General features: G+C 37.5%; 2 protein-coding genes across 2 annotated transcripts in view; both read left to right on the top strand.

Annotated features, from left to right (window-relative positions):
* atp8b2 (ATPase phospholipid transporting 8B2) overlaps positions 1-8,065 on the top strand; it is a 40,989-nt gene extending 32,924 nt beyond the window's left edge. Inside the window, exons 22-29 of the mRNA XM_033981601.2 lie at positions 427-610; positions 1,559-1,782; positions 1,865-1,948; positions 2,480-2,725; positions 4,056-4,194; positions 5,498-5,628; positions 6,384-6,959; positions 7,481-8,065. Of these exons, the coding sequence (XP_033837492.1) occupies positions 427-610; positions 1,559-1,782; positions 1,865-1,948; positions 2,480-2,725; positions 4,056-4,194; positions 5,498-5,628; positions 6,384-6,959; positions 7,481-7,546 (1,650 nt within the window). The 3' untranslated portion in view covers positions 7,547-8,065. The remainder of the gene's footprint in view (positions 1-426; positions 611-1,558; positions 1,783-1,864; positions 1,949-2,479; positions 2,726-4,055; positions 4,195-5,497; positions 5,629-6,383; positions 6,960-7,480) is intronic.
* Positions 8,066-8,769: 704 nt separating this feature from the next.
* il6r (interleukin 6 receptor) lies at positions 8,770-21,959 on the top strand. Its single transcript, XM_055228166.1, has 10 exons — positions 8,770-9,039; positions 9,699-10,175; positions 11,562-11,685; positions 12,799-12,977; positions 14,302-14,465; positions 15,230-15,386; positions 16,255-16,286; positions 16,386-16,434; positions 19,051-19,156; positions 21,001-21,959. The coding sequence occupies exons 1-10, from the start codon at positions 8,955-8,957 to the stop codon at positions 21,239-21,241; spliced, it is 1,614 nt and encodes a 537-aa protein (XP_055084141.1). The 5' UTR covers positions 8,770-8,954; the 3' UTR covers positions 21,242-21,959.
* The last annotated feature ends 821 nt before the right edge of the window (positions 21,960-22,780 follow it).

Raw genomic sequence — 22,780 nt, 5'->3', positions numbered from 1 at the left:
ATTTGACCCAGAACTTAACCTGGAGACTACACCAGGACTAAACCAGGATTAAACCTGGACTATAACAGGACCAAGCTAAGAATACCACAGGACTAAACCAGGATCACGCCAGAAATTCGCATAGTTTAATCGATAATTGTGATTATTCAAGTCACAATATAATGGAATATAAGTGTATACTGTTGTTAGGGAATAGTGTTGATAAATTGTGAGCTGTAAAGTATAAATTATTTTTCTCATAGTAATTGTAACACAAAAATGTGATAGTATGACTTTCCTAACCACAACTACTGCAAACCCTAAATAAGAAATTATCAGGAAGTAGCATGTTTCAATTGTTTCTTTTTTTAAAATACAGTTTCAGTCATCAAGTAGAAAAACTTCCTCTCAATTTAAATTTTGCTGCGTTTTGTTTTTTTTTTCCAGGCCCACGCGTTAGAGGCCGACATGGAGGCCGAGTTTGTGTCTACAGCTTGTGCGTGCAAAGCTGTGATCTGCTGCAGAGTGACGCCACTGCAGAAAGCACAAGTGGTGGAGCTCATCAAGAAGCACAAGAGAGCAGTGACTCTGGCGGTGGGAGACGGCGCCAACGACATCAGCATGATCAAGAGTGAGTGTGGATGGAGGAGATGGTAACAGTCTCAATATGTATACTTCTGACGTACTACACTTTACCAGTGCACTACTAATGTTTATTAATGTGTATTGTTAATGTGTATGATCAAAAAAACAAATAAACAAATAGATGTCCCGTTACAACGTACAGTATAGTCTAAAAAAACCTTTATACATAACAAAGACAAGATTTCCCTCACAACTTGCAATTTGAAAATCACAATAGACCCTAAAAGTACACATTTTATATTTTAACACATTAATATTTTTACTTTTTTCAAGCGGTTTTGCAATAAACATAATGCATTTTTACTAAATAATGGCTGTATTTGCATTTCAATCATTTAAAGGACAAACTAAATTGTATATTTTGATGCCACATATGCACTTTAATGTGGTGGTGGTGGTGCTAAACCTTAATACTCACACCTGCACCTGTTTTTAATGTTTCAAATGGATGTATGTTTTTGTTTTGGGTTTTGTTGTTTTTGTTGTTGTTGGGGTTTTTTTTGTTTTTTTGGACTATTCTTCTGAACAAGACCTCTATGAAAAAGACAGTTTGAGAGCTCTCATTGGGCTTTCCCTGTAAAAATAAAAAGTAAATCAATCAGCATTTATTTATAGCACTTTGCAGCAACACAGGGGGAACCAAAGTGCTTAACATGTATGAGAACACATTGAAAACACACAAAAGCATCATCAGCTCTATCTATTGTGTAGATTAGACACAATACAGAGTGCAACTGTGCTCGCATTGGGTTCCCATGTATAGTAAATAACAAAAAGAAAGAGCGAAGGAATAGAAAATTGTAGAAATCTTAAAATCTAAAAGTGGCAGAGAGCTAGTTATTAAAGCCAATCTTAGGAAATGACTCTTTAACCTGGAATCAGATGTATCGGTCAGTCCTTAATCCTTACCTTTTGTCTGCGTCTCCTTTTGCAGGTGCTCATATCGGCGTTGGTATCTCAGGACAGGAGGGAAACCAGGCAGTTTTGGCCAGCGACTATTCTTTCTCTCAGTTCAGATTTCTCCAGAGGCTGCTGCTGGTGCACGGCCGCTGGTCCTACCTAAGAATGTGCCGTTTTCTCTGCTACTTTTTCTATAAGAACTTTGCCTTCACCATGGTGCACTTCTGGTTTGGATTCTTCTGCGGATTCTCGGCCCAGGTCAGAGCTCAGTACATGCAAGAAGTTAATAGTTATTTTAAACTATTGTGTAATGTAAATGTAAGTGTGTCTTTTTCTCCAGACAGTTTATGATCAGTACTTCATAACACTATACAACATTGTGTACACCTCACTCCCAGTGCTGGCAATGGGAATATTTGATCAGGTCAGTCTGTTTGGCAAATCTATGCAAATCACTACACACATATACTATATACAATTATGCTTTACTAATATAGGTGTAATAGTTTTTATTAGTTTTATTTCTTCAGCCACACATTTTTACACACAGAAATATAAACTATAGAGGAATTTTGTTATAGATTTCATACTTTTTTCTTCTTTATTTTGATTTAATTAGAACAAAGACAAAGAAACTATACAATTCCTATACTTTTTTCTTCTTTATTTTGATTTAATTAGAACAAAGACAAAGAAACTATACAATTCCTTCTTTGTGCTTTACTACAAATTACAATGACTTAACTATTAAAGTATTCGTGGCGATTTGAAACTAAAAATGTTGTAGTTCTTGTGCGCCGATGTTGATTTAATCTTTTTCTAATCATAATTTAGTGCTTAGTACAGCTCTATCTTTTAACTATCTTCAAACACACATTTCCCCAATATATAAACCCCAAATTTCACCTCTATTTTACAAGTTCTGATGTTGACAGCGCTATGACCTTTCTTACAGGACGTCCCGGATGACAGGAGCCTGGAGTATCCTAAACTGTATGAACCTGGTCAGCTCAATCTCCTGTTCAACAAAAAGGAGTTCTTCATCTGCATTGCACAGGGCATCTACACATCTGTGGTCCTGTTTTTTGTCCCTTACGCCGTGTTATCTGATGCCACCCAAAGCTCCGGGGAGCCTCTCGCTGACTATCAAACGTTTGCTGTCACCACGGCAACGGCCCTGGTCATCGTGGTCAGTGTGCAGGTAGAGCACGTTGTCCGCTGCAGTTTTTAACACAAGGATCAGTCAAGGATCAGTTTTGTTTTTGTCCGTTAATGTTTTTCGTCGTAGCGTCATGAAGGTGATATTCAGCCAAGGGAAAGTTAATAAAAGTAATTAATGAGGTCTGAATCTACTGTTTTACACCAGCAGTGAAACATAAAAATAGTATAATTAAGTATACATTTTAGGTGCTGTTCTTTACTTTTTAACTTTACTTTTTTATTTTAAATGTGATACTTTTTACTTTTACTTCACTACATTTGAGAGCAGGTATCTGTACTTTCTACTCGACTAAATTTTCAAATGGGAGTGAAAAGTAAAAGTATTTTTTATTATTGTTTAAGGCCTGCTGAAAAGGCTGAGGGTTTATTTTAACACGTTTGTAGTTTGAGCATACTGTCTAAAAACTAAAGAAAAAGTCTTTCTTTAGTTTTTAGACAAGTGCTTCACCTCCTACACACCCGTCGCCCAGTCGGGTGTGCGGAGTTTACACAGAAACGTAGTTTGAGCATACTAAAATATACAAATAAAACAGCTAAAAAAATCTATTCATTTGTTTCTACTAGACAGTATTCAGCACGAACTTTATGAAAATCAACCCATACATTTGAGGCCTTATAAGACTTTAAAATCTGCGCGAAAACTTTTACTCTTTAAGTACATTTTGAAACAGGCACTTTAATACTTTTACTACTAGATTTAAGTATGTCTTTGCTTTGGTATCTGTACTTTTATTTAAGTAACAAAATTGAGTACTTCATCCACCACTGGTTTACACTAATAGAAACTAAACAGTAATTGGTTGTTACTGTTATTTATTTATTAAAGATTTAAGCTTCAAGTGAATCGGTTTGGATGTGATATATTCCTTTTTATTCATCGATGAGCTCCATAACAAACTAGATACAAAATCAACCTCCTGATGCTTTGTACATCTGGGAGAAAATCCATGAAGCAGTGTAATATGATTCAATAAAACAAGAATTAATTTACATATAAATATTTTCAATTCAGTCAACAAAATTCCCACGACACCATGAAACTAAAAGTACTTTCCTTGCTGTAAGGTAAACCTGGTTTGGTTCTGATTTGCTGTTGGTTTTGTTCTGATTTAGACATGGTTGCATCTTGTTCTAGTCCTAGTTTAATCCAAGGATAGTCCAGGTTTACTTCCCGATTTAGTCCTAGTTTAGTCCCAATTTTGATGTGGTGTTTATAGGCCTACATGCGAGTCCAGCCTAAAAATGAATTAAAATATGTAAACTAAATGAACATTGCTGCAGTCATCCTGTTTTCTTGTGTCTTCATACAGATTGCTCTCGACACTGGCTACTGGACCATTATAAACCATGTGTTTATCTGGGGCTCCTTAGGCCTCTACTTCAGCATCATGCTCGCCCTACACAGCCAGACGCTCTTCAGGATCTTTCCCAATCAGTTCCACTTTGTAGGTCAGTTCCCTGTCACGCTAGAACTAAACAAACACTGTACTTTTAATTTAAATTTTACTACTAAACAAGTGGAATTTAATATTAGAGTTTCATAAATTTGCTGATTGCATGCATACTGTGGACACTAACACTTTATAATAACTACACAATTTATAGTCTTAATAAAACATGAAGAAAGGCTTAATATAATAAACAAATGCATTATTAAGAATGATTCAGGCTTATCAACTACTTAATTAACTTTGTAACTGCTTAATTTTGTTACAAGTTAGGAGATTAATTAAGCCTTAATTAGTCTTAATACATAATTTCTTCATTACCTTCTTCTTTATTAAGGCTTATACCACAGTCAGTGAGCATTTCAATGGCCAACTACTGTGCGTTAATTCCATAGACTGTATATATAAATGGACATAGCTGACCTGTTAACCGCCGCGTTCCAAATAGGAAGTGACCATGGGCGCACTTCCAGCTCCATCGACTCTGGCTCATCATTTTGGTCTTAAAATGTTTGTATTAATCCGCTCTACATGATCCTGGTATTTGTATTTCGATATTGTGTCTGTAAATCAAGGTATGAACATTAATAGCAGAGAAATCCAGCGCCTTCTTTCCCAGAGGTCACTCCCGTTAGCTTTAGCAACAGGTTTGATTGACAGCATTGCTAAGCACCCACTTCCTGTCAAACCAGAGGTGAGGGTGTGAAGGGCGTTACCTTGTAGTTTAATGCTTACTAATTAAGATGTAGTTATTAAGTGTTACTCATTTCACTGGTTTTATTCATATTTTATTACTGTACAGTCTATTTTTTTATTAGTCTTAGTAGTATTAAGTCCTTGTTGTAGTAATTAGTTGTCAAAGTGTTGGTCTAAATATATTAAGACATATTTTAGCCAGTCACAGTTACTATATGGCTTCAATATTTATTATATATACCATTAATTTGGACTAGTGGGAAAATGTTTGTTCCTTTCTTTGTAGTATAATAATCGCTAAGCTGTGGATGGTCAAATAAGAAACATGTGACTACTTCATTTTACTATTCGTATTTATTTATTTAAATTTTTTTGTTATTTTTTTATTTATTTATTTTTAACAATGATCCCAGTAAATGTGGATCTAAATATGCAACATTCTGCTATAATCATTGTGTAGATGACATAAATCTTAAATATTCTGTATCAATATGTCACACAGCTGTTGTCGTGACAGATCTAGACATATCACATTTTAATGACCTATGTTGAAAGTGACCTTGTGTGGAGTATTTCCAAACATTTGTGTCTGTGTGTTTTGTTTACAGGTACTGCCCAGAGCACACTGTTGCAGCCAGTCGTGTGGTTAACTATTGCACTGGCCACTGCAATCTGCGTAGTTCCAGTTTTGACTTTCCGCTTCCTCAAGCTGGATCTCAGGCCTCAGCTCTCAGACACGGTAATGATGCTCACTTAATCTGGCTAATGTGTAACTTATCTGGGTCCTTACTGTTTATCACTAAATGCACTCTGAACGCACAGTCAATATTGACCTGTTCTCTGTGCACTAATGACCTCTTTAGGCCACGTATTTAAAGCCTCAACATCTTTCCATAGGTTTCACCCTTAGGTTCTTCATAACAAATGCAGTAAATATGACATTTCAAGTTAATCTATGTAACCTAATTATTGTATTTTTAATATATTGAAAAAGGAATATGCACAGGTTTTGACTGTCTGGCAGGGATCCCTTATTCAAAGTTTTGTGAGAAAAACATGTTGGATGACCACCAAAATTTTACAACAGGTCACAACAGAATAGAAGGAGGTACTGGCTGGTCAGGGCAACCGAAATCCAGTTTAGGGTTACAGTGATTAATCCCAAAACTTGTCAGCTGTTAAAATATTATTTTGTGGACTATACAGACTCAAAAGCAGAAGTCTGAATATTTTACTTTTATCTGGTTAACAAAGTCTTTAAAAAATCTAAATATACAAAAGAAATAAGATTCAGTCAACAAAATTTCCTTGACACCATAAAACCAAAACTAAGTACTCTTCGTGCTATAACGTGAACCTGGTTTGGTTCTGACTTGCTGTTAGCTTTGTCCTGATTTAGACATGGTTCAGTCCTGTTCTAGTCCTAGTCCTATATATGTGAACCCATTTGACTTAATTGTACTGTTTCTGAATTGCTTGTGAATTTCTTTCCAGGTTCGCTACACACAGTTGGTCCGTCTGAAGAAGAGGAAGCTGGCTGGTCGCAGTGCAGGGGAGAGGGGCTGGAGAGGGGCCAGTACCATGTCTGAGGGGCGTCTCGGGGCCCGTAGCGGCTCCCGGAGGTCAGGGTACGCCTTCGCTCATCAGGAGGGCTTTGGGGAGCTCATCACCTCAGGGAAGAACATGCGCCTCTCGTCCCTGGTACTGGGTTCATTTGGTTCTAAGCACAGCTCCAGTTGGATCGACACACTGCGCCGTAAGAAGCATCCGCCCACGCCCACCTGCACCTCCGGCGACTGTAGCCCCGCCCCCAGCTCCATCTGTGCCTCAGTCCCGCCTCTGTCCAACTCGTCCTCCATGATGGGCGGGTCACAGGACACTCCCATCGAGGAAGAATCAGACACAGCTACAGTCCAAAGTGTGGCAGTGTCTTTGTCTCCTGAAACCAATGGGGCTCCTGCAGCACCCCAGGGCCCGGGTCACCCCCACAGCACAGCCCCCTCCTCAGCTGCAGAGAGGAGCCAAGCAGGCCCCCCCGCAGGCTGGACCCTCAGTCTGGGAGCTGTGCAGGTGACTTCTCAAACTTAAAGAGGGGGTTTTACACTTCTATGGGGTATTAATTGAGAATACATAACATATTAAGGTCACTATGTTGTCTTTATTGTTTTGCAAATGCTGTGTTCGTCAAAAACAACATATAAAAATATTTAATTAGTTCCACTTTCATTTTGCAAGCTCTGAGTACCCTGCGCTAAGTCACTTCCCCTTCAGTGTGCATTCTGCTAATGAAACTACTGTACATTGTGTCAGGTTTGTGAAGTTGTAGGGTATTGTTTTGCATCATACTTTTGTTTACTTGAAAAATTGGCGGGTGGGAGCATGGATGGCTTGTGGGCTGAACTTTGGATAGGATAGTGCTGCTAAACGTAAGGAGGGTTGGAAAAGGGCCCAGGAATGTTATAACACGGTAGAAAGCTCCAAAAAGTACATTTTGCACAATATCTCTCATGTTAAGTACTACTTTAATTTACTGTGCTCCTTATTCTTACCCATATTACACTGTCCCTTTGTGCTTGTGTCCTACTTTTTAGGAAGCCCTGTTTGGATGGAGGAACACTGCACCTTGCACCAATTCTGCCAGTTCTGGTCCAACATGATTTCCCAGCTCAATAAACCAAAGGAAAATTCTGAAACACTGATTTTGCAAACCTGAGAGCAACAAAACTAAGCTTACAGTATATATGGATGGATAAATGACAGCTGTAATAAAATGTGTTATTTTCATGGGTTTTACAAATGAAAAGCAACAAAAGAGGAGAATTCTTAGTCACTATTCGAGATGCTTTTGAAAACCATATACTTTAAATGTCGCCTTTGAGATATAAAATAGTATTAGAGTTTAAGAGTTGTAGAGCAAATAAAAAAAACATGTAGATCATATATTCCTGAGCCTGTTTATGTCAACTATAGTTCTCAGTGAGAACAAACATTCTGTTACAGTTTTAGACTTTGTTTTCCTTTGCCTCTTACATCATATTGATGTGTTTATTATGGCTCAACCACCTGCACCTTAAGACTGATTCATGTATTATAGGCCTACATATTAGACACTGATCATGTGACAATAGTTCTGATTAAATTTTGGGCCTATGTCATTTATTTGTATGTAATTTATCTGTGTAGTTCATTTTACTTTGTTTAAAGTTTTATTGTAATTTGATTTATTATTATTTTGTCCAAGGAAATAATTGTCATACAACCAAATGGTGTGTGTTGAGTTTATTTATTGTAATTTACTTTCACTGCTTGCAGGGCTGGTCTGGCTCTTTGGAGCACCGGGAGTTTTCCCAGTGGGCCGAGGCGCTATTTGAGCTGAAGCGCTATTTGGGCTGGTCAGTGTCAGATCTGTGCGCTTTTCCTGTACACGCTCTACTCGAGTCCCCGCGGGCCCACACACATGTGGTCTCTGGCCCAGTGTTGTGTGTCTCGGGCCGGCCCTTGGTGAAGCCGATAGACCGGTGCTGGAGCAGGAGCGCCAGCCCCTGTCGCCTGCGCTCAGTGCTGTTGCTGAGCCTGTTCATTGAAAGCGCGCTGAAATGAAAACATTTGAACACTGATGATACAGGCGTTCTACTCTACTCAATCTTCACACCAGTTTTTATTTTACATCGACAGACCAGGTATTCACGTTTTTTTTTGTTATTTTTAGATCACTGGAGTAAGACGCTCCATATAATGTTGAAAATGATCCACACCTGAGCTCTGACTTTGGTTCTAGAGGGCTGTGGGAGCACAGTCGGTTAGCAGTTAACAATACTATATGATAAATAAGACTTTTATTGATGGTTGCTAATTATTTCCTCAGTTACGTCGTGACAAAAGGAAGAGAGATTTCACAACCCCGAGTCTTTACGCACGGGTCTTTACGCACGGCCCAGCGGTGACAGATCCCGCCTTTAAAGCAGCTTGACGTTTGACACCACACTTGGACAGATAGACGAGTAATTAAACTGTACGCGATGGAGTAAGCACGAGGACAGGGAATACTGATGAGAAAAGATAAACATGTGGAGGACTTTTCTCTCCGCGCTGTGCGTCCTTTACTTTCCGCCAATCCGCTGCGTGTTTCATGGAAGCTGTCCCAGGAAAGGTGAGGAGCCAGGGTTAAGCAAACTGGATTTGACTGAAAACTAGGATCATTTATTTTATTTTTAATTTTTTTCATAGGCTAGTTATTTTTTATTTATGTACGCGATTTTTTTAACTTATTTTTTTGAACATTTTCTTTTGATGTGAACATTACATTAAGATGTACTTTTCCAAATTTTGTTTGTAGTGTTTTTTCAGTCCATAAGTAGGGTATTTGGACTGATAGTACAAACCAATGTTCAAAATGTTCAAAATGTAAGTCTGTACATATTTCTTGTGGTAAATATTTGTCTAAAAACTAAAGAAAAACTCCCGCACACTGTCGCACTCTTAATGCAATTTTATTCCATACAACGGGCATACCTGAAGAAGGTCAGAGCGACCGAAAGGTTGTATGGAATAAAATTGCATTAAGAGTGAGACAGTGTGCGGGAGTTTTCTCCTACGCACCTGTCGCCCAGTCGGGTGTGCGGAGTTTACACAGAATTGTGGTAAATATTTGACCTTTTTAACCAACAAGAAAAGATTAACAACAGGAAATATGCCAGTGATGAACAGATAGAGAGATTCAGCTACAGAACTAAACTGCCACTTCCCAAGCTGTAGCGTTCACAAATGTTGCAATTTTACAGTTTATTTCTTTGTTTGCTTTTTTGCCAGAGCCTCCTCCTGGTGTGGTCATTGTGTCCCCAGGTAGTGAGCTGAGTCTAACATGCAGTGGACGTGTGATCGTGGACGGGGTAAAAGTTGTGTCCCCCAGCTTTCCTGCTTCAGTGACTCACTCCACAGTCAACTCCATAACCCTCAACACAGAGCTCCCAAAACCACAAGAAGTCATGAACAGGGAAAGAAAAATAATTCCTACATTGTCGCCCTCCGATGTGAGCCAGCCAATCAGGGCCAAGACTGAGTGGAGTGCTGGAGAGGTGGACGACTTTGAGGATGAGTCTGATGATGAAGAGAAAGAAGAAAGCAGTGTAAAGTTGGGAGTTCAATGGAAATGGAACAATAAACATTTGCAGGGGAAGACGCAGGAGTCCACACTGTCCCTGTCCCATCTGAGAGTGAGCGACTCTGGACGCTACAGCTGTCATCATAGAGGCACAGAGAGGTTCTCAACAAAGATCATAGTGGCTGGTATGTTTCTGTTACTTTTCATGTAAAAATGTACTGCAAAAAGGTCTTCCCATATTAACTAAAGGTCCTATATTACGCAAAATTGACTCATTCACACATCTTTGAGTGACCCTGCATTATTAATATGTCAACATTTCCAAAGCTCAAAATGCTCTGTTCCACCTTGTGATGTCATGAAGTAGTAGTTTTCACATTAACCACTATTTTTTACCTTTTGTTTAGCAGAGATTAGCAATTCCAGAGCGTAAATATGTAGGGTTTGTGTGTTAAACATGTGAGAATGAAACAAAACACAACTCCAGGTATGATTGTGATGAGGAAACAACATTAGCACATAGACCAGAAAATAGTGTAATATCGGCCTTTTAAAGTCACTGTACTTCTTCTGACTGAAGGTTTGCCAATCGCTTGAGAATTGCTATTGAGATGTTTTGGCTTTGTTCCACAGCATGCCATCTATCTCGGGGCAAGTTATATGCAAGATCTGTGGAAAAGCAAGCCCCCTCACAGTAAAAAGAGTAGAGTAATGGCAAGATATGTTGAATGCTGTATTCTGGCAAAAACCCCACCAGAAAAATATACATATAGTGCACTTTGAAAATTGCATTCAGAATAATATTGTATTGAGCTTCTGTTTTTTGGTTGTTTTTTTTTGGTTTTAAGATAATTCTGACTGCTTTAAAAGTCATATAGAAAGTTCCACAAAACCTTTAGATTTTTATCACGATTCTCATTATTCATGTTGTCCTCCAGTCGACCTCTGAGAGTTTACACTTATCTGTGATTGGTTAAATCCGTCTGTCTTTAGAGGCTTATGAGTCATAGATCACAATTAGATTTTTATTACATTTACACTACCACTCAAAAGTTTGGACACACCATCTCATTCAGTCTTTATTTTGACTACTTTCTCCATTTTATACTCCATTTTTATATACATACAGAATCAAATATATGAAATAAGATATATGGATTTATGTAGCAAGGAAATGTGTTTTATATTTTATATTTAATCCCTTTGCTTCATCAAGAAATATTTAGTACATTTGTTTAACCTTTTTTCTATCTTATATCTTACCTCATATATTTGATGTCTTCTGTATGCATATAAAATGTCGACAGTAGTTAAACAATTATGAAAAAAAAAACATCGAATGAAAGGGTGTGTCCAAACTTTTGATTGCTAGTTGTATTTCCTATAAAAATGCCTGTTTATGTTGTTAAAATACGTATAAGAAAAATTTAACTCACACAGAAATATCTTGACAACAAACTAAACTAATGAATTGTAATAGTCAAAATTTAGCCATAGTCATTTTTATTTTGACATGACTAGTTCTTTTTCACTGTATTATTAAAACTGTGATTTTATCTTTCTTCCTGCAGAGGCTGCAGAGACTCCTCATTTGTTCTGTTACAAAAAGTCCCCAAGTAGCAAGATCCGGTGTGAGTGGACTCCACAGACACAGGCTCCCAAAGGCACCAGTTGCTCCTTGTTTATTCGCAAAAGGTCAGAAATTAAAATGCACTCATATCAAAATACAATTGCTGGGTTTCAGACGACATCACAACATTCTATAGGCCAATGTTTTTAATACAGATAGAGGCAGCTAAAATTAATATAGTTTCTTGTTTTAATACAGTGAGTTCTTGGGTCTAGTCACTAATAGAAATGATCAGGTTCAGCATTTGTGAATTTACCTTTGAATATTTCATGGCAAAGTACAATATAATAAATAACATCTGGCTCTTGTGCCCCATGTGGACTTCTGACATAATCACATTTTAGACTCTAAAAACCACCAATACTTTCAGTTTTCACTACATAACATTTCTTCAAAAATGTTGTTTCAATGGAGATGTTATTGTTTTGCCTGGAATGTTCCACAGTATGGCATCAGATTTATCTTCATCATTTTTTTTTTAATTAAATACTGATTCTTACTGTGAGTGGGATCACCTCTCCACAGATCTGTAACTTTGCCTAGTTGTGTCAAGTGCTCATCTCTGTGAGGAAATCGCTAGAAAATTGCATGTTAAAAATGTATTTTGGTATAATAAGGTAGTTTTAAGATTGGTAGTTTTCCGATTCTAGACTGTGACGGTGTTATACTCTCAAGACAGAAGACAAGAGCCAGTTTTTCCTAGTGATTACATTGTACTTTCACATGAAATATCCAATTCACAATTGTTGATCATGATCATTTATATTGGTGACTAGACCTAATAACTCACTGTATAACAACAGAAATCTACATTTTAACAATATTAGTTTTGGCTGTCCTCCATCTCTATTAAATATTATTGGCCTATAGGATGTTGTGATGTCATTTGCAACCCAGCGATTCAGAACAATGAAGGACAGATTATTGATTATTGATAAGAGGCTTCAAAATTCTGTGCAGTATAAACAATAGTGGGTCAGATTATTTTCTTGTTACTCAGATTCAGATGATTTTATGTAACCCTCCAGGGGCAATCATTCAGTTGAGCAGCATCAAAACAGTTTAACAACACAACAAACACATTGGAGCCTATTTGTAACATTACTATATTAAGATTATCATTACATTTCTCCTGTGGATCAAATAACTCTTGTGTTTCTGTGCATGTTTCTCTTCAGTCTGTCGGGGTTGTTCTTCAAAGTACCGTGCTCCTACTCCACGTGGCGATCTAAATGTTGGTGTGCTATGGATCATAACGAAGAGGACAAACGAACCCTGTACCAGGCCTACCTCTGTGTGTCCAGTATCACCAACAACTCCACCAGCGACCTCCTCTCATTCACACCTATGCACATCTGTAAGCCAAGCCTCCATTAACTCTGTATTCAAATGACTAATTCAATCACTGTAATTAAAAGTAAGCATTAAACGACAAGGAATGCACTTGTGTAAAATATTTGTTATTTCAGTGTCTTAAGCATAGACTGTGTATATAAATGGACATGGCATGGGCTGTGTTTCCGGCTCCATCGACTCTGGCTCCAATTTACTTTACATTACAAAACTGTTGCTTCTGCTGTTAGGCTCGTCATTTCGGTCTTAAAATGTTTGTATTGGCCCATTCTACATGATCCTGCTTTTTTATTTTGCTATCAGGTCCATAACTCAAGATGTGAACATTAAAAACAGACCAACCAGGCGGCTTCTTCTTTTTAACCTTAGCAATAGGTTTGATTGACAGCACTGCTAAACCAGTAATCCGGGTGGAAAGGCGTGTCATCTTCCACAGCTTCGCTCCTTATTGGCTCTTTGGTTGCTATGATACTCACGCTCGTAATTCCAAATATGGATTCTGGCTGCAAATTCGCCCCGTAACCTGTAAGAACTTCATTTGACTGGAGCCGAACGCTACGAGTGACGTCACACTCACTTAGTCCGCTTATTTATACAGTCTATGGTTTCAAATGAAGCTAGTCCTTACAGTTTAGTCAAAACAGTTAAGCAGTTGTTTACCTGTCGCTATGGTGATGTCACGGTGATGGCCACGGAGCAGTGATACAGAATGTGATTTAACTCTTGCCGGACTACTTGTGCGTCAGAATTAACGCACGGGAGTTAACCACTGGAATTCTTTATGACTGTGGTAGAAAAAGTGATATAACTCAGCAAGAGAAGTGATATGGTTTTCAATTTGATCTATTGTTTCTTATTAAAACTAAAAACGAATTAAATAGGCTTGCGATACAAAATTTTTACGGGAACAAGCAAGATACACCTTAGACTTTTAAATCCTCTTAAGCCAGCAGGTATTTTTTGAAGTTATCAAGATTTATCTCAGGAACTACAATGTGCACAAGGATAAACTTAGTACTAAATTAAAACTTAAATAAATTACACTGATAAATAATTTCTTCAAAAAGCCTTTTCCTCTTTCTAGGTAAGCAAATAAATAATAGAAATTGTAAAATGAACATGTTTGGGGGTTTTTTCAACCAACTTTGTGCTAATACAACAAAACAATGGAGAATTTTTGTTTGTTTTGAGTTTTTTTCCACAAAAATGTCCAAGCGAGAATGAGCAGCATGGACATATTTGGTCACAAAAGTGCACCATAAAAAAGTAAAAAGCTTAAAAAATAACTTGGAATATTTTGCACTCTTTGATTCCTCTCGTTACCATAGTAAAACCAGACCCTCCCTACAATGTGTCGGTGCAGCCAGAGAAGGGACTGAACCAGACCCTGGTGGTGATGTGGAGACCCCCCTACACTTGGAAGCTTCAAGACCAATTCTATGCGCTCATCTATGAAGTCCGCTACAAACCCCTGATGTCTGTGCACTTCCAAGTACGTTTCACTTTCATATTCACTGTCTGATTTTGTTTCAGTACGTTTACATAACAGATTTTTTACATGAAGATAAATTGTCTGTCAATAGGGCAAAATTATAAGATTAATATTCTAAATACAATGGATTCCTCAGGGGAACTTCTTTTTAGTGGAGGATCTGCTCCATGGAGCTTTGTCTGGAAAGTTGCACTGTGCGGCATTAAATGTATATAGCTTCATGGAGACGCCATCAAGTTACAGATCAGACGTGTGGAGAGGTGACCCAGCTCATATAAGAATTTTTCAAGTATTAAGAAAAACACCTGTTGTATTAATGCAAGACAATTATGTTCAATTCCATATGTGGAGCATTCAGCAGTAATATCTCCATAGAAACAAGCAGGTGACTTTTAGTGCATTCCAGGCAACTGATAACTGTGATATTTCCCACCTCTGACTTGGAAAAAATGTTCTGGAACGCCGCTCCACTACCACATAAATAATGTTAATTATCCGGTAACTGAGTTAGTCAAAATGTTGGAGACAGTTGTTTAATGTTTATTTTTTGTAAGTCTTTCGATTAGCATTAGCCATGTTGTTTACAAATGAATTTATTTAGGTCAAACTCTCGTAACTCGCAACATTGAACTGGGATCCAACCTCCAATATATATAACCTACACTGGAAATGTTACATAGTGCTTCTTTAAACTGTGCAGTGTTGTTGGGGGAGGTTGGGATATCTTTGTTTAGTTGTGACACTTTATATTTGTTCTTTGGCAGACAAATACTATCTATGAGCAGACAAGAAGACACACCATCACAGATGCAGAGGCGGGGGAGCGGTATGAGGTGCAGATCCGAGCCAGAGATGAGTACGATGGGCAGTGGAGTGAGTGGAGCGCCCCGCAGTATGGAAGAAGCTGGACAGGTACTACAGGTAAAAGACTTGGGAAAAAACACTGGGGATGCAAGTGTACGTTAAAGTGCATATGAAACTACTCATCTCAATAAATTAAGTTACTAAAACATAGTTAATGTCATTATATTTAAAATTTAGGGTCAGGATTTTTATTTTATTTTATTTGGGTTGGACATGGGCAGCAGATATGACATACATGAAGGTAATCCCATAACTGTTACTTAGCAGCCATAATGAAAACAAGGCCAAAAATTTAAATGCACAATAATTATTATTAAGCCAATAAAAATAAATACTATTCTAACTATTGTGATGATTAACATTTTATCATTTCTTTTCTTAAATGAACGCTTAAATCGCCAGAAACATTTGTTCCTTGTGCACAAATTGTTGCTACAATTTGGATGGAATTTTGAGTGCTGATGGCAGAAGTAGCCTAAAGGTAGTCACTAAACCAAGTAATAATAAGAAAAACATGAAAACTTATGCTCTTTAAAAGAAAATAAGACTGCCTTCACATTTCTAATTTGAGCTCAGTTTAGTCCTGATGTAGACGGGGTTTAGTCCTGTTTTACTTTTGGTTTAGTCCAGGTCTATTCCAGGTTTAGGTCTGGGTTTAGTCCCAATATCTGTTTGCTCTGTACAAGTGTGAGTTACATGTTGCTGCAGAATGGCAGCCACATATTTGTCACTTAGCCATAAGGCAACTGTGGCGACAGCCAATTTACATCTGCCGAATGTATGAAATTTGAGTAGCTAAAATAGCCAAACTGAAGTTGTAGTAGCAGCAGTTCAATTATTCTTCCAATAAATACATGTTCAAAACAGCTGTTCTTCAACCCTTATTTTATTTTAAATATTCAAACTTCTCATTTATATTTTATAGAAGAGCAAAATGAAGATCTCTTGGTGACATCCGTGAGTATTCTTATTACACATGTCATCTTTATGATAACTTCCTTTAGTACTACTACTTCCTTCCTTCCTATTTTAATTATGACTCTTGTCCAATCACAGATTCCATACATGTACAGTGAGGGCTCGGGCTCTGGGGACTACTCCAACGGTAAGATCAAATATCAGTCTCAAGCTGGTTTGGGAAAAATATTTTATTGTATCTAGCCTGACCAATTTAAATATGTTTTAAATGTGCACTAGTTTATAGAGCTCTAACTACAGGAGTATAAAGATTACTACATGATAAGACCCCACTGAAACAGGATATCTAGTTCTTATAAATTTACATGAATTGTCTAAACCAGGGTCAAACTCATTTTGGTCTGGGGGACACATATGACCTAATTTGATCTCAAAGGAGCTGGACCAAAAAACTCACAGCATAAATACTAGCAATAAGTAGAAACATTTGTGCAGCGAAACATGTAAAATTGAAGAGAACTGTTCCTTTATAAAATATTAAGAACAACCTGAAACTGTCTCATTTTTGTGCTCAATACAGTAATTTTGAAACAAAAAAAAACATTTAGATTTTATTAGAGCATGTGCAGATTAATGCAGAAATGATTTGAACTCAACATTGTGCACATGAAAACAAACAAACAAAAAAAAAGATCCAGACCTAAAATCATCAGCATTTTACCTTTTTATTTTACAGGATTTAGTCATGCTTTGTTTTTGATCCAGAAACTTTGCATCTTTTAGCCTGCACAAGTGCATCAATATCAGGCATCATATCCTAAGTAGCTGCCAATTTCAAAATGTCATTTAAGTGCTTGTGTGTTAGCTTTGAGCGCAGCTTTGTTTTATTAAAGTTCATTATTATGGTTTCGAAGATGATGCTATTTTGCTAGCAATCAGAACAAAAAAAAAAAATTTAAAATTCAAATTTGCTGAGTATATTTTTATTACAAATCAGCTGAGGGCCGGATCAAGTCTGTAGGCGGGCCGGATCCAGCCCCCGGGCCGCATGTTTGACACCCCTGGCCTAAACAATAGCAGCCTTTGTGATCCAGTATTGTGAGAATTAATTTTGTGAATTTGGTTGAGAACAATGTTTCAGCCCTAAATCAGGCTTGTACTGTTAAACTGTTGACCGTTTGTTGTTGTTTGTGGTGAAGTTCTTTCTGTCCCAATGGGCTTCAGCAGGAAGTCATGTCAACATAATATTGAACAACGAAAGAAACCAGTGGCACCCACAGGAAGCATGGCTCAAGACACCTCTGCCACACACCACTGCACCAGCTATACGCTTTGTTTTATATTACTTAACCTGTTAACCTCTATTTACATAACGCCTTATTAGAGTTGCACCATGAGAATCAGAATTTAAAGGTCCAGTATTACTGAAAACTGATTCTTGTGAAGTATAGGTCATGTTAGAATGCTGTTACCTCCTCAAAAACAGACCTGGAGTTGTGTTTTGTTTTATTCACACATGTTTGAGTAACACTTTATTAGTCTGTACATCTCCAAAGCTCAAAATGTTCTGTTCCACCTTATGATGTTATGTAGTGGCAGTTTTCAAGTTAACATCTTCTTTTACCTTAAGTTCAATAGAGGTAACAGATAACTGACAATTCCAGGGCTGAAATGATTGTAGTGAAAATGTATGAAGTTTAAAAACACAATGGAGCACTTAATGTATTACTACCTGATATCACAAGGTGTGATGTTTTCTGTCTGAGAGAGAACTCAGCCTAAATATACAGGGTGTGTGAATTAAACTTGATTTTGATGAAGAAAGAACATTATAACATAGCTCAGAAAATGGCATAATATGGGCCTTTTAAATGGTCACAGTTTGCTAATCACAAAGGCTGCATTTATTTAGGTGCACCATGTAACTTTTCTGGTTCGGGTTTCACCACCTGCTTGTTTCCAAGGATGTTATTGCTTTGCCTGGAATATTCCACAGTATGGCATTTAACGTATTTATCTTTTTTTATTATTATTATTGGTCAAACGTACATTGCAAAACATGCATCCTGTGTGAACAGGGTTATCTCTTTACAGATCCACAGCAAAAGAAAAATTCAATTCTGTCAACTGGACAAATGTTTTAGAGTGAAAACGTTTTGCTGCTCATCCAGGTGGCTTCTTTAGTTCTGGTCAGATTGGTGGTGCTGCCTTATATCCATCTGAAAGGAGACACTAACTACACTGAAACTAACACCTCTGCTTGTTTACAGTTTCTGTTCGTTAGCATCATCTAATGAACTACACTAAGTGTGAACTGTGCCTGACTCATATTTTGCATAATCATTCTAATGGGTTAATGGGCTTAGACCTGGGTTAAGTCTAAGCCCACCATTCCTGTTCAAAGATGGGTTTTCTTTCCTAATAAATATGGCCTCTAAATCTCCTCTCAAACCATTTCTTTTTTCTGGTTAAGATCTGTGTCTGACTATCATCAAAGGAGTGGTTAGTGGCTTTCAGATGGAGATGTACAGCAGATTATGGTCCTGAGCTGAATTTTTCTTTTGCTAATACTGTACATTGACCTCTACAAACATATTCTTAAATGCATGTGATTCTTCTATAAGTTTAATAGTGCATACTTAAGTCTCTCACATTTTAATGACAGAAATGCTTGAAATGTGATCTTTCAACTGAACTCTACAATCAAAACATAAATTGCAAATCTAATTGAAAATGCGTTTCAAAAAAGTAGATCTTCTGAAATATTCAGCCCTCCCGATAACTATGGTGTTTTTCTTCACAGATGTGGCTAATTCCATGGACCCTCAGCAGACTGTGCCACATCACTATCTGTGGATCATTGTATTTCTTGGCTTCTGTGTAACCATTTTCGCAATGTTCATAATAAGGTAAATAAGAATTTGAGACAACATTTGTGGTGATGTTGTTGTCACTATGTGCTCTGGCCTGTGCATAGTGATTTTGTGTACCTGGCCAAGACACTTCAGCCACCTTCCCTATGAATGTATGTATGTGTGATGTGCAGTGTTGGGCATCTTACTTCAAAAATGTAATTAGTTATAGTTACAAGTTACTAGGCAAAGTAACTATGCCGTTACTTTTTATGTTAAAACATTAAAAACACAACAGATGTGAACCTTTAACATTTATTTCACTTTAACAGATTGCCACTATATTGTATTTGTTTACAAGTAAATTATAGAATGTATCAAAAATAAAAAATGTTATTTGAAGTGCAAATAAATCAACATGTCACGCAATTTCAGACAACTGCACTTCAAATATTTTCTTCATTATAATACTGAAAAAAATCATTGCAATGTATTGCAAAACTAAGGCATTCAAATGTAAACCATGTAAAATAAGACAAAACCTTTAAGCTTTTCTGGCCACACACTGTAATTCTCTGCCCAGTATTCAAATATTAATCACTCTCATTTAAACATAAACTGAACTTTATCCAACTCTTTAACATTCATTAAAAGATTCACACAATCCCTCTAACACGTATCTATTCCTTTATTTATCTATCTATCCATCCAATCAGCTGTCGATGCACGTGTGGACAGGACATCATTTCCCATCATGCATTAAGCGTTTGTAGTCCATGCAGGCGGCCGCTGGCGGTGAAGAGCTGCTGCGCTCGCCTTGCTCAAAAACTTCCCGTTACCGGCGCACAGGTTATGTCAGCGCAAGTCAGTGGCATCTTGAACACAAAACTAACCGGCATGCACCGCGCACCGATCGACGGCGATAGTATCTGCGCCCGCCTCATCTCAAACGAGCCTTTTATCTCACCCCGAGCCGCGTTGCAGCTCCTCGGCTGAGAGACTGAAGAAGAGCAGAGTGCACTGAATTAAAAGTAACGCGCCACATTTTATAGTCAGTAACGGTAACGGCGTTAGGATGCTGGGAAAAGTAATTAGTTAGATTACTCCGTTAGTGAAAAAGTAACGCAGTTAGTAACGCCGTTATAATGTAACTCCGTTATTCCCAACACTGGTGATGTGTTAGTGATCGGTGTGGTCAGAAGAACACAGACTGGTGCCGAGTAAAGAAAACATGAACAATATATTGTAGATCATAAACAGTACAGTAATGCATGCGTTGTTTTTGTTGGGTAGTAGTAGTTCTTGTTACAGTAGTTCATGTTCTAGTAGTAGTTGTACTCTGCTGACGCAATGTTGTGCTAATTTAAATTTTTATAGTATAATTTATCTTGATCTTAATTTTGATTGCAAAGTTCTTACTCTCCTACTGTTCTTGAGCATTGTTGCAGCTGCACTGTTGCAGGTACATGCACACTTAAAATCTGATTACCGGTAATATCACATGTTCTAAGGTGATTTAAAAGACATGTTAAGAGAAAAATCATCTCATGTCTTTGTGATCACGCTCCCTCTGATCACACACACCAGATTTTGCAGTTTGCTGTAATTAAATTAATTTTAAAAAATAGATTATAAGCAGATTTTAGTGTTTTGAACAAGGCCACTGTAATTTTAGCATTGACGGGCAGATAAAGGTTTATCTCATCTTTGTTCTTGTAGTAGTAGTAGGTCTTGTTGTAGTTTTAGTAGTACTTGTAGTAGTAGTAGTAGTCTTTGAGTGCTACTACTACACTATAGTAGTTCTTGTTTAGCAGTTCTTGTGGTAGTAGTAGTAATTATAGTAGTACTTAGTACCGTAGTCTTTTGTGTAATTTGTTTTGATTCATGGTGTGTTTGTCCAGGTACAAAGATCAGTGTGTGTCCAAACTGCAGAGCTTGCGTGCGTTGTCTCAGTGCAGTGACTCGGTGCACCCTCGACCCGGCCCTGCCCCGGCTGTGGCAAACAGACACGCTCTGCTCAACAAGAACCAACCTCTGGATGAAGTGAAAGAAAGAAGAGAACAGGAACTGAGAACAGAAGACAGGACTGAGGCAATAAACTTAAATAACACAAGCTATTTTCTGGTCCAGATGGAAGATTAGATACAAGCAGCACAGCTAAAGGGCCTGTAACTGATTTTGAACCATGAGTCAGGAACACGTTTTAGTTTGAACCGTTAGCCTGTTCTGCCGCTGTGATCTTGCACCATCGCACAGAAATGACTGTCTGGGATAGTGTCAGGCAGTTAGTTTCCCATGATTCTTAGTGACAATGTGCCTGATTGGATGAAATAAGTGACCCTGTCAGTAGCTTCTGTAGTTGTAGATACACAACAAAATGCATAGTCTCTTTTTTCTTATTTATCAGTGTTCATCATGCATCATGTAAAGAGCATTTATCTTGACAAGAATAAATTCAAATCAAGTACAGGCCCTTTAAGGAAATGTAAAATTGTATGTTTGTAACATGATTGCCTATAAATACGTTTTTGTATTTTTTACATAGTCTACCTCTGAAATCCTCTGAAGTGCTGTGCTCTTGTGTCAAGCCCTTTGGGTGTAATAGAAAAAGGGAAATGTCTACTGCCTAATTGTGTGCTTTTGCTTTGTAAATATATTATATGATTTTCTTGCACCATTCCCCAATGATGCACCACTGGAGTTTCTTAAAGGTCCTTGCCAGGTTCATATCAAAAGAAAAAATACACAGACATCCTAGCCAGGTTGTGAGAATTTGAATAAAAGGAGGCTTACCTTTACCGTTTACACTGCTGTTATAATGTGTCATTGCAAATAAATATTGAATAAAACAGATGAAACTGAGTTCATTAGTAGTTTCAAGGTTCATCATGAATTGTGAGAATGGATGCAGAAGTTAGTTTAGAGAAATATTCTGCATCATAGTTTAAATTTGCTGGGTTTGTTTGTGTTAGATGATTTAATCATTATTAAATGGACAATTTAACAGGGCGCTCATGAAAAAGAGAGTCTGAGTACTGTTATTGGGATCTCCCTGTTCCACAGTATGGTTCTGGAGTTATCAGAATATTGAAATGCCTTGTAAACAATGATGGATGATGTGAGTAGCCTAATCTAAGACGGCAAAAACTAAGTAAAAAAGAAAAAGCAGTTGGCTATTTTAAAATTCATTGTAGCCCACTTTGTCTTCCAAATACAACCGAACTAACACATATCACTAGGTGTTTTTGATCAGATTTCTTTTGTGCATGGAAACACACACCAAAAATAAGACCCTGGGTTATCAGATTATTTGTTTTTCAAATTTTTAGTGGCCATATAGATGTACTAAGGAGGGTGGGAGGGCCAAGGTGGAGCGGGTAAGAATGTACACCTCATATGTCTGGGTAAATGATGATTTTAGACAAGTATGTGAATGCAACCTTAGGTGATATCTGGTCATTTATTTGTGGTCAGTTAACCTATATAATGTATATAATATTGATCTATATACATCTGAATTTCTCATAGTCACACCAGACGGTTCTATGACTAAATGAGGTTGTGTAATGGTGTAAATGAGCATTCACGCTATAACCTGGCACCAGCATCTTTCCTATGGCTTTTGTCTTGGTTAATATATTGTTGCACACTGTCTTTGTACAAATAAGATCATAATATACC

The sequence above is a fragment of the Periophthalmus magnuspinnatus genome, chromosome 16 (genome assembly GCF_009829125.3).
Source record: "Periophthalmus magnuspinnatus isolate fPerMag1 chromosome 16, fPerMag1.2.pri, whole genome shotgun sequence".
Taxonomy (NCBI): Eukaryota; Metazoa; Chordata; class Actinopteri; order Gobiiformes; family Gobiidae; genus Periophthalmus; species Periophthalmus magnuspinnatus.
The sequence above is the reverse complement of the archived record's forward strand: the minus strand, read 5'-3'. Positions and strand labels throughout refer to the sequence as shown.